General features: G+C 32.6%; 1 protein-coding gene across 5 annotated transcripts in view; it reads left to right on the top strand.

The window, feature by feature from the left end:
- Window positions 1–13,002, top strand: part of ODF2L (outer dense fiber of sperm tails 2-like) — a 39,425-nt gene that overhangs the window by 12,884 nt on the left and 13,539 nt on the right. For 4 of the 5 annotated variants that reach the window (XM_014532760.1, XM_014532759.1, XM_005885498.2 and 1 more), the window contains exons 4-9: window positions 834–893; window positions 1,010–1,081; window positions 1,588–1,704; window positions 4,948–5,133; window positions 8,551–8,660; window positions 9,089–9,224. In XM_014532760.1, the coding sequence (XP_014388246.1) occupies window positions 834–893; window positions 1,010–1,081; window positions 1,588–1,704; window positions 4,948–5,133; window positions 8,551–8,660; window positions 9,089–9,224 (681 nt within the window). The remainder of the gene's footprint in view (window positions 1–833; window positions 894–1,009; window positions 1,082–1,587; window positions 1,705–4,947; window positions 5,134–8,550; window positions 8,661–9,088; window positions 9,225–13,002) is intronic. The other variant, XM_014532758.1, reaches the window with a different exon arrangement.

Here is a 13,002-nt window from a genome sequence, read left to right as displayed (position 1 = left end):
CTGCCTTCTTTCATTTAATAGTGTTTTCAAGTTTCATCCATGTTGGAGCATGTATCAGTACTTATACCACTTTTATTTATCCATTCCTCAGTTGATGGCCATTTGAGTTGCTTCTACTTTTTGGCTGTCATGAATAAAGCTGCTGTGAACATTCATTTATAAATTGTGTACACCTAGAGAAATGAAAACGTGTACCAAGCAATTCCACCGTGTGACCTTATAGAGCATATGGAAGGGTTTCATGAAAGTTCATGAACTCTCTGAAATTGTGTATACAGTTTGCATTACAGGTTACAAGCATATGTGCTTGTAGGTGCAAGAAATACATAGCTTTTTCACATTCTCAAGCAGGAATATAATGCTCAAATGGATAAACATTATTCTTTGTTCTCATTTCAGATGTCTACATAGGATTCTGTTACTAATTTACCATAATTAAAAGTAATTCTTATTGGTAAAATTAGGTTGTTTATACTTTTTACCTATTTATTAATAGCACTGTGAGCTTCCTCTGCATACAAGATTTTTTAGTGATTTTTATTTCATTGGCTTGTGTTATTTGATCTACTTCTCCACAGTCTTTAACTTTACTTTTTACTTTCTAAGACATTATTTAGAGATTAATTTAGTAAATTAATTAATTTAATGAATTGTGGACAAAACATCATTTGGAACACTTAGGCAAAAATTCTTCTGATGTTAACATTTTAAAAAATCTGCACTGTGCATTGTAGTTGTTCATATTAATTTCTTAATTGATGCTTATTCCACTTTCTATTTTTTATATGGAGAAATGTAATTTGTGAACACTGATTATAGCATTTTTTTCACAGATAGGTGACAGTTTATCCAGCATATTAGAAGAGCTAACTGATAATGAAAGTGAAAATTCTGTAAGTCTTTTTACACTTGTGTCTATTCTCCTGACATTTTTGTTTGTATGCTGCTCCTCTTTATAAAATTAACTAATGTTATGATATTCCTAACTCTAACATTATATTTGCTGAAGGATCTTAAGAAGAAGGTACTTGAAAAAGAGACCTATATCCAAGAACTTTTATGTTTGTTTCAGAATGAAAAGGTAAGCAGATTTTGAGCTTAATTCATTTATTTTCTTAATATTGACTCCTTTCCCTTCTTTCCATCCTGGCTCTCATATCCTCAGAAATAGACACAAAAAGGTTTTTAGATTATTTGGGTATTTTACATAGCAATAGCCTATCTTAATTTTTAAAAGTTTTTTTCTGTTAGATTTTTATGGTGTTCTGTCGGGGTACTTGGCTTAAATCACTGTATGTTAGGAACTGTGTATAAATTTGTATTATAGAGCATTTTAGACATACCCGTAATTTTACTTAGGAGCATAGATGGGAATTTTTAAAAAGAGATAATTAAATAAAAGGAGGGAGGAGGAAACATCCCAGATAGCTGTGCATAAAATACATATGTAATGGGGTGTGGGTATCATGGTTTATGTAAAGTGTTACTTTGCTTTTTATCAGTTTTTTAGTTAATGTTTAAATAAAGGTAAAGTTAAAGATTGTGGAGAAGTAGATCAAATAACACATTTTTTCTTCTCTGTTTTAGGAAAATGCTTTGAAAGCTAGCCGTTTTTCACAATCAGTTAAAGTAGTTCATGAACGACTACAGCTCCAAATACATAAAAAGGAAGCAGAAAATGATAAATTAAAAGAATACATAAAGGTTATAAATATTAATCCTTTTTTATAGTTTGTGATTAAATTAATGATCTACTATAAAGCCTTTCCTTAATTCTGGAATTTGGTGGTTTTGAAAGAATTCAACTTAAGTGTTGCTATGGGAAATGTATATTTGAGGCAAATCTGAATCTTAAGATTTCTGGGCTGCCTAAAGACTTGCCTTTAAACCCTAATATTAAAATGCTATCTCTTTTTAGTACCACTCTAGGAAGGGTTTGAAGAGCTTGAATTACTTAAAAATCCTTTTCCATTTTGTAGTTAATTTATGTTTATTGTGAATTATTTGTAACATTAAAGAGAAAATTAAAATAACTCAAAAACTGGAACAATTGTTTACATTTTAGTATATAGTATTACAGTCTTTATTGGGCGGGGAGGGGAGCACATCTATGCATACATACATACTCTCACACATATTTAGTAAGCATTCAATAAATGTTTATTATTTTTGTGTTCATTAATGGTAATAACTTTAAAATCGGTTATCCTAGGTTTGGTGTTTAGATAATCAAGTGATCTCCTTGTTATGTAGTTTAGCAGTATAAATAAGAGACATTTTTTTGGTTTAAACTGGATGGTTTAAATATTGTTTAGGAAGCCTCATAGTCACTTGCTATAAGAAGTTGAGGTTGCTATGATACGACACTAGCTATCTGGATTTGCTGCCATTATTTTTGCCAAAGGAAAATAAGTAGTGTTCTCATTTTCAGAAGAGAAGTGTACAAACCCCTACTGAGGGTGAGGACTTCTGGGTTAAATTAGTTTGCTTTTGCACTCCTGAATCTTAGCAGACATCTGCAATCTGTGGCACGTGTTTCAAGAGGACACTTGGCGTGTTTCTTTTTTTTCCTTCAATGAGCTTTTGCCCATCAAAGGCACATTAACAGGCTTATAGGGGATGGAAAACTTTGTCCTCTGTCCCCCTACCTATGCTTTTAAGCACTTTCCCCCATAGATGCCCTGTGTCCTCTGCATCAGTGTCTTGGGGCACTGCCTATCAATTAAGAGTTGCTTTTGCATTGCTCATGATGGTAAATACAAGGGACTACATGTGATTTAATATCTCAAGTAATCATCTACTATAATTTACCTTACTTACACAATTTTTAATTATGTCCTCAAACAGCAGTTGGGGAAGTTTTTGAAATTATTTTCTTCAATTCAAAAATGAACTATTAAGTGATTTTAAGAAGTTAACAGTTACTTTTTATATTCCTGATAATTTGAGGAAAAAATGGAAGGCCAAACTCCTAAGATTTTGCAAGGACAGCCTCCTGTCCAATATTTGAAGTTCAATTTACTTTTTAAAAATTAAACTGTTTATAAATGATTAAAAGAAGTTGCATTTGGTTACTGATTTTTCTACATTCCATCTTCCACACACTTTTGGAATTTAAGGCATTAAGAAGTAATTGCAGGTCAGAATTCATTTCTTTGATTTAGATTTAACAAGTTCTTATTTTAGAGTAACAACTCTAAATGAGCTCAGTTTGGCAACATAAATCTCAATTTTTTTTAGTATTGTTGACACAATTCATTATATTGGACCTTTTAAAAATATAAGTTACATTATAATTCTCTGAGAAATACCCCAAAGATTCTTTGAACTCATTTTTTTCTAGATCTTTATTAGAATATTTTCACATTTTGGAAGAGACAGAGAATAATTATCTTTATAATATGCAGTGTTAATAGTTCTTTGGAATTGTGAAAAGGCAAATAGTTGATTTTAAATATGTGTCTATTTATTTGGCAAATGACTGTGAGGGGTTATTTTTTCTGAAACTAAAAATAATTCAATAGTTTCGTTATACTCCTAGTGCTTAAGTGTGGGATTTGATACATCTAGTGAGAAAGTTTTGACTGGAACCTTGTTAAAAGAAAATGTGCTTCACCTTTGGTGTTTTAAAAGGTTAATAGTATAGCAATTATTCATGGTGTGATGATGACATCCTGTGGTCTCATAGAGGAATGACAGCTGTATTTCCTGTGGGGTGTTTGTTTCTCTTAAGTAGACACTGTACTGCTCTTATTTGTTCCCCCCCAACTACTTATTAAAACATTCCCTGGGGTTTTTAGTTTAAGATAGATTTTTAAAGACAGCTTAAGAATATTTTGCTTCTCCTATCTGCCTAGTCACTCTTCAAAGAAATCAAGTCTTTAAATCTTATTTAAGATCTCAATTTTAGTAGAAGTTATAAAGCAGTTAGTTATTGGTCATAGAGTTAAGTAGTAAAGCCCCATTTTCTACTGTGACTTCTTTGCTTTTTAAAAAATTAAAATGATTGTCTCATTGAGACTAAATTCTTTTCAGTATTACACAACTTTCTGAAAATATATAAAAGCATTAAAATCTTAAGTCTTTAAATTCTTAGATACTTAGTACTCAAATACTTTAAATACAAACTCTTAAAATAATTTTGGGGAAAAAACATGAGAGTAGTCACACTAAATCATATTCATCATTAACCCAGCCTAGTAGCCTCTCTCCTTATGTTGTCAAGAGATATGTCAAGAAAACAGTCATGCTGTTTAATACCATCAAACTCAATAGACTGAAACATGCCTTCAGACGTCTCTTTACCCTCATGTTTCAGAACTAGTAGTCATTCCTTTATGTAACCTCATTCAGTCTTAGAAGAATAACTTCCACTACTACTCACTGGGTAAAGCAGTACTTTTATTGTCCTTGATGAACTCTTTTAAGTGTCAAGGCATGCCCCTTAATTCTACTAAATTAAAGTTTGGTAAATACCTTTATGTTTATCTCATCGATACCCTTCTTGATCTATAGATTTTGATCATATTTTTGGTGAACTACCAATTCCTTTGAGCTTTGTATACCTATTGTTTGAGTAGTCTCTAGCTCAACTATTGTTCTTTTTTTAAATTCAAGATAAGTGATGCTATGTGTAATAGTCTAGATGTGAAGTTCTAGTTAATCACAACAGTTTCAAGGAAGTTAGTGTTTGTACTATAATCAGCAATATTATTATCCATAGTGAGAGTAGCATTTGTTTTATGTAGAGTATGTATTTTAAATTTGTATTCTATAACTGGTTAGAGATAAACACTGGTGAAATCATCTATCTTCACTGTTTTGTTTTTTATTAATCGTGTGATGAATCCTTTAATAATCTCATGTGGAAGATTATTTATATACTAATGCAATGTTTACATAAACATTGGAGTTCTAAAAGTTTAATTGTTGCTAATATTTTTTTAGAGCTTAGAGACCAAGATAGCCCAATGGAACTTGCAATTGAAAAAGAATAAGCATGAGACAGCAGCAATGAAAGAATCAAGTAGGCAAAAAGCTATGGCCCTGAAAAAGGCATCTAAAATATACAAACAAAGGCTTGAACATTTTACTGGAGACATTGAAAACCTCACTTCCCAGATTAGAAACCAGGTTAGTATATAGATTCTTTCTTACTGAACTATTTTATGTACTTAGTTTATGCAGTTAATGTCATGATGCTTAATATAATAATTTTATTCTTCTCTTTAGGTTACTGATACTAAAAAAACTCTACTCATAGTTTTTGCTGTAGTCTTTCTCTTGAAAGATTACATAAAATGTCAAATGTCATGATGCTTAATATAATAATTTTATTCTTCTCTTAAGGTTACTGATACTAGAAAAACTCTACTCATAGTTTTTTGCTGTAGTCTTTCTCTTGAAAGAGTACATAAAATGTCAACTTTACATATGGAACTATATCAGCATTTCCTTGGGAACTTAAAGGCTATGTTAAGTGTGTCCCAAAGCTTCTATGGCCAACTAAGGGTAACATTTCATACATATTTCCCTTTGGAAACTTACAGTGCACATTAGCATATTAGAGGCCCTGAGAAGACTTCAGTAAGAGTGAAGCAGTGGAATGAAGGGTATTGAACTCAGAATTTCCCACCATTTATTTAACCGCAGAACTCTTCTTTTACCCACAAAACAACTCTTGGAACTGCTTCTGAGGAACACCAGTTTGGGAAATGCTGATTTATGTTATTTGACCATATGTCTTTATTCAGTAATTCATTTAAACTCTGTAATGCATTTAAAACCATTCTCTGACGTAAACACACCATGTGAAAGTTATCTTTGCATGTAGTACAAAGTTGCAAATGGACTTAGTGCTTTGTTGTTTTTAACAAATTATTATATTTACTCAGATACCAATTAATAAAATATTTACTTTTTAATGTCTCATTGGTGTCCCACCTCTTAGAATCTTATGTTAAGACTTACAGAATTGTTAGAGGTTTTTCGAAATGAAAACAGACTTGCACAAACACTTATGTAAACAAAACAACATTTTATAAACTCAAGTATTAACATTTTAAGACTAATAGTTAACCTACCTACATTCAGAAGACTTTAACTAGTTAAAAGAGTTGAAGACTAGGTTCAAAATCTAGATGATTGTAGACCTAGTTAAAAGCCTGAAAATATTCTTGAGTGATAAAAATCAAACCAATGAATTCATTAACATTCTTGGGATTTCCTATTTAAAAAGCGTCATATCACCCAGACCCCAGATAATAGTATAGGAAAGCTCCTCTGCTTGTAAACCTTGTGACTTTGGGTAAGGTACTTAATCTCTCTAGTCTTTACTTTTCTTATCTATACAATAGGGAATAATAATTCTGCCTATCATATGATTATAGGGAGGAAAACAATGAGAAAATATATGTCAAAACACAGTGTATGGCCATACTATAATTTGCAATATTAGCCTCCTTTCTACCCCTCTAATGTGTGGAGTTGGTTTGTTTCACTGTTTTGTTTGCTGTTGCAGCATTATTCAGGTATCTACATCTCTTCAGAGGAACCTTCCTTGACTACTCTTTTTAAAGTAATCCGACAACAATTAATCATATCATGTCTTAAATTTTTCATAGCATTTATTTTATAGGTAAAATTTCTAAGTATCTTTATTTATAATATAACATAATTACCCAACTTACACTTCACAGTGCATATTAAAATTCATTTACATAGAATTTGAAAACAGAATACTCTGCTTTAATATAGCAAAAATGTAACTACAAATATAAACAAAAATGTCTTGTGCACAGTAGATGCTCAGTAAGTATTTATTCAGTGATTGGATGAATGATGGAAGGAAAGGCTCAAGCACCCAATAAGTGTTAACTATAGTAGTCCCCCTCTTATCTGTTGATTCACTTTCCACAGTTTGTTACCCTTAGTCAACTGTGGTCTGTAAATATTAAATGGAAAATTCCAGAAATAAACAGTTCGTAAATTTTAAATTGCTTACCGTTCTGAAATCTTGTGCTGTCCAGCTTTGTCTCACCTGGGTTATGAATCATCCTTTTGTCCAGCATATCCACACTGTATACACTCCCTGCCTTTTAGTCACTTATTTAGCCCCGGTTATTGGATTGACTATTGTGGTATCGCAGTGCTTGTGTTCAAGTAACCCTTATTTTACTTAATAATGATCCCTAAGTATAAGAGGAGTGATGCTAGCAATTCTGGTAATCCAAAGAGAAACCATAAAGTGCTTCCTTTAAGAGAAAAGGTGAAATTCTCAACTTAGTAAGGCATTTTATTATCTCCCATCATCACAAGAAGGATGAGTGAGTATGGTCCAATAAGATATTTTGAGAGAGAGACCACATTCACATAACTTTTATTACAGTACTACAGGCCCAGCGTACGAAATTCGTGCACAGGTACAGTCCCTAGGCCTGGCCTTTGATCAGGGCCATCTTTCCTGGCTTCTGGCCCGTGTTCGCCACCACACATCCCCAGATCCCCATTCCCCGTCGGGCGATCAGGTCCTGCTGGCTGGGGGCAGCTCCTGTGTTGAGTGTCTGCCCCCTGGTGGTCAGTGCACAACATAGAGACTGGTCGTTCCACCGTTTGGTTGATTTGCTTATTACCCTTTTATTTTATAGGATATTGTTATTTTTCTGTTTTATTATTAGTTGTTGTTAATCTCTTACTGTGCCTAATTTATAAATTATACTTTATCAGAGATATGTATGCTAGGAAAAACATAGTATATGTAGGGTTCGATACTATCTGTGGTTTCAGGCATTCATTCAGGGTCTTGGAACGGATCCCCTGCAACTAAGGAGGGACTACTTACTTCTGGATCTTCTGATTAGTGATTGTTGGCATTGTTGTCATTCCAGTGAATTTGATTTTCTATAGAATGTAGAGGGATACAATGGCTATACAGTTCACTGGATTTGTAAAGAGTGGATTCATTTGACATTAAGAATCTGTTTTATGCCAGGCACTATTCAAGGCCCTAGTAATGAATAAAACAAAAATCTCTACCTTTGGGAGCTCACATTCAAAGTGGATAAGCCACCACTACCACTTTCATCTCTTTGCTGACAGTAACAGTGTTTGAAGGCCAGTGGGGTGACCTCTATAAAACAGCTTGGCATCATAAAATAAGGCTGCATTATTAAATGCTATGGAATTATGGAATTACAGATAGTTTCTTTCTCCTCTGATGTTTATGTGGTTGTTGATGTCTTCTGTATATAGAATGCAAAATGAAAACTACAGTAAATAGATATCTTCATTAGTTAGGAAACATTGTTTGAAAATAGTTTCAGCAACATCCTTAAAATGTTAAGTTAGAACTGCCACTGCGTGCATATAAAATAATAGTTACATAAAGATATTGTTCTTTCCTGTATACAGAGTTGTATACTGCAATTTCCTATAAGAATAGTTCTATGCTTTATAGGATTTTTCCTTGTTTATAACATATTTGTGTTTAGGGCCCTGTACAAAACCAGAGTGTTATTAAATTACAAGATGAGTACTTTATGTATTTTTTAGGAAGCCAAGTTGTCTGAAGCAATTTCAGCTTCCAATGCCTGGAAAAGTCATTATGAGAAAATTGTAATAGAAAAAACCGAATTGGAAGTTCAGATTGAAACAATGAAAAAGTAAGAAAATAAACCCTGAATATTTGCTTTTAAGTGTCTTATTTTCTATATATTCTCTTCAGTATTATCATTGAAAACTATCAAATATAACTTGCTTCTAAAGATTAGTTATTGCCTCACTTGATCCTTTTATTTAATCTTGTCCTGAAATGGTATGCGTGTGAATGAGAGAGAGAGAGACATATCTCTGGATGACAATTTAGTTGTTTTATTGAATAGCAAAGAGAATGTTGTATAATTTTTCATTGGTATTTTCAAGGTTACTTAGTAGTAGCTTTATATAGATGAATGCTTCCTATTTCCCTTGTTCTATGACTTCTATTAATTTTTGAAACAGTGAACCCTACCAAAATAATTTCAGAAACACTTAAAATGTATTCTTTGAAATTTTAATAACCTTTATAAAACATATAATTTATTTTATAAAGGCAAATCAATAATCTTTTGGAAGACCTGAAGAAAATGGAGGACCAGGGAAAAAATTCATGTGAAGAAATTCTTAGAAAACTTCACTCTATTGAACATGAAAGTGAAAGTCTGAATCTTGAGAATACAAAATTAAAGGTACTGTGTGTTTGTGTGTGTTTTGTGTAATGACAAGTTAGTCTACTTAGTACAAGTAACTTAAAATAACAGTATATTTAGAATAATGCTGTTATATCATTTTGTCCTTTATGTTTCTCAGAGTATTAAAGTGTATTATAATAAGAAACTAAAAATTTACATCTATCTACATATCTGATTATACATATTTATTCACACATATTTGTACATAGGTATTAAGTTTTATAGTTGTATACAAAGGTACATGTTAAAATTGTCTTTAGCAGTATTAAACAAGATTTAAGAAGTTGAATGACTGTCTCTTTGTCTCAACCTAAAAAATTTACTTATTCTACAATTTTAGCAGTTAAGTGAACCATTCAAAATTACATGAACTTTAATGCATAAGCTTATTTCTAGGTGTCATGGTTACGATATGATATAACCTCTGCCGTGGTCTGTTTGAAACCAGAAAGTATGTTCTTGGCTGCTTCATAACCAGAAAGAATTTTCCAACTTAATCAAATCCAAGGGGTGATTCGTTTGTATGTGTACCAGAGAATAGATGAGGAAGAAGCTTTTATGTTTTCTGAGAAAAAAGATATTTTGAGTTCTCAATCAGAGATACATGTAACCAGATGAGACTTGACTAAAAATGATGGTATAATTTTCAATTTCATAATGTTATTTTTGGAGGACAGTAAGTAGAAAACAGAAAAGAATCTGTTTATGTAAAACAAGGCCAGTGTTGGCAGTTCAAAGCTGATATGGCATCAGATAACCTAGCCTCTGTTAGGTATTACTACTCTGCCATTCCAAGGTTGTGGAGCTCATCCTTCATGGTTAAAATGGTTATTGGAGCTCCTGCCATGTAGTCAAGTTTCAAGTGTCACTCTACTTTTCTACTTATTTAGACATATGGTCCCACATAGCTGCAAAGGAAACTAGGGGATATAGTATACTGGTTCTCCTTAGCTCTAGCCAAATTTGAATATTTATTATAGCCTGCAATTTGTTCAAGGTTTTCTGTATCTTTTCCTATAGTTTAATTAGCCTTAAAGTTTGGAATTCTATTTTTTTTCAGTATCTAAATCTAACTTTTCCTTTAAAGGTCAGCTTAGAATTTTTAGAAATCTCTCCTTATAAACTCTTATCTTTGTCAGCATAGGATGCCCAGGGAAGGTGTGGCATATACTTACCTATCAATGAATATTTATTGAAGAAATGATTTAAATGTTTCATCCAGGAACAGGAAATTTTATTTATTATGTTTATTTTCTTAATTTCCTTGATATTTTTTGGAGATAAAGGACTAGATAAATATTTCATTAATTATAAATCTAGTTTTTAATTACATGGGAATTCTCTTTTGTATTACATAGGTATAAAGTCATTGAGTTGAAGTTTATATCATATTTTATCAATAATGCAGAAACATGTATTTTTAATGCATTAGTCTTTGAATTTTACTTAAGAAAATCCAGGTATGTTTGGTATATGTTATTTATAATGTATAATTGCCTAAAAGTCATGTTTTATTATTTTTAATTACTTTAGGATAATTTTATATTTTAAAGTTTCTAATGCTTCCAAGCCCAGTGAACCCCTCTATTAAAAAGAACACAAGTTTATTTAGAGGGTTATACAGTTCTATTTATTTATTACAGAAAGTTGGAAAAACAGAAAAGCACAAAAGGAAAACATTTAAAATCACCTGTAACCTCAGAACAATATAACTAAAGTTACTATTTTAGCATATATATAATTTTTGGGATTTTGGACTACTTCCATTTTTTTGTGGTTATAAATTTTAAAAGTTTCAGTCTTTTAATATATCTATTTTCTTAGGATAAATTTCTAGAATTGGAATTACGTGGTCAAAGGGAGGCCCATTTTTAATGTTGGTTTACTTTTCTAAATTATCAGCCATAAATGGGTCCCTATACTTTTTTCAGTATTAGGTAATTTTATGTATGTATGTATATATGTATGTATATATTTTTGCTTGTGAAAATCATTCATAACTGTTCCTTTTATTTAGTTTTGTTCAATATAGAAATATCTTTCTTACATTTTCTGATTATAAAAGCAACACATGCTTCATTGTAAAAATTCAGACAATACAGAAACATAGACAGTACTAAATCCCACCCCCCCGGGAGATAACCACTGCTCACAGTTTCATGTCAATCCTTCTAGAGCAGTGGTTCTCAACCTTCTGGCCCTTTAAATACAGTTCCTCATGTTGTGACCCAACCATAAAATTATTTTCGTTGCTGCTTCATAACTGTAATGTTGCTACTGTTATGAATCGTAATGTAAATACCTGATATGCAGGATGGTCTTAGGCGCCCCCTGTGAAAGGGTCGTTCAACCGCCAAAGGGGTCGCGACCCACAGATTGAGAACCGCTGTTCTAGAGATTGCCCCATTTCAACATGTAATGTCTATTATTCTCTCTTTCTATTTAAAAACATACTATTTTCTCAGAAGTTCAATGTAAGTTCAACTGACCTTATCCTTTGATGATCTGAATGGATGCCACCCTGTATCACAGTGTTAGAGTTACCTTTCAAAGAGAGTAATACAATCCAGATTAAAATTTGGGATTTGGTACTGCTCAACACAGATCAGATTTATGTGCAGAATTGTGCCTGGAAACAGAGGTTTGGATAAAATCGATATTTCTGGTAATATTAGGCAATTTTAAAACAAATTTCTCCAGATTTGATAGGTGATCTCATCTAGTGTTGGGTCTTTAAATACCATCTATATCCTAAGGCTTCAGATTTATGTCCCTAGCCTAGACCTTGACCCTAAATTCCGAACATGTATTCTACTGCCTACTTGAAATCTCCACTAGGATGTTTAACAGGTATTTCAAAGTTATGTCCAAAACAGACCTCCTGCATTCCTCAAAATAGTTCCTCTACTCTTTCCTCATCTCAGTTAATGCCAGTCATACTTTGTATTACTTAGTGTCCTCCTTCACTCCTTTCTCTCACATTTGCTTCCAGTATGTCAGCAAATCTACTTCATATACACCCAGAATTTGACCACTTCTTTCCAGCACTACTGCCATTATCCTGGTTCAAGCCACCATCATCTGGTTGCTACACTGACTTCCTAACTCTTCTCTTTGCTGCTTTCGTTGACCCTGCAGTAAGCATTCAGTTTGTATAGAGAAAAATAGCAATGCTTGCTTGCAAATGCTTGGAAGATAGCATTATTTCCTTCTACCAAAGGGCAGGCATGATGGCTGCCTGTTATAAGAGATTTGAGTTCCCTAAATTCAGCATTGCTTCTCTGTAATGCATTCCACTATATGTACAAGTGTCATCCAGCCTTCTTTATGTTGCCCTGTAGGAACTGGGGCTTAGGAAACTAATACAAATGCTGATATATGGCCACTGCTATTGCTGGGAGTAATAAAGTCCTGTGTCTCTAGGAATCTCATGCTTTTTGCTGGCATCTATGAAACTGTGCTAGGTGGATTTATAAAATAGCACAAGTTAACTTGGAGGGTAAAATCTCAGATCCTTAAAGTTTTTGATACTGTTTTTTGATTTTATGTTTAATGGGGTTTTGCTATCTTCAGATTCAATAACATCTTTTGTGAAAATTTTTATAGCTTTGTGGGTTTTTTTGTTTTTGTTTTTAATCCTCACCCAAGGATATGTTTTTGTTTTTTTAATTAAATCTTAATTCAGATTATTACACTTGTCCCTCTTTTTTCCCCCCATAGCTCCCCTCCACCCGGTTCCCACACCACCCTCCGCCCTCACACCCCCCCCCCCCCC

The sequence above is a fragment of the Myotis brandtii genome, unplaced genomic scaffold, assembly GCF_000412655.1.
Source record: "Myotis brandtii unplaced genomic scaffold, ASM41265v1 scaffold909, whole genome shotgun sequence".
NCBI classification, from domain to species: domain Eukaryota; kingdom Metazoa; phylum Chordata; class Mammalia; order Chiroptera; family Vespertilionidae; genus Myotis; species Myotis brandtii.
Note: the sequence above shows the minus strand (reverse complement) of the source record. Positions and strands in the feature narration are given on the sequence as shown.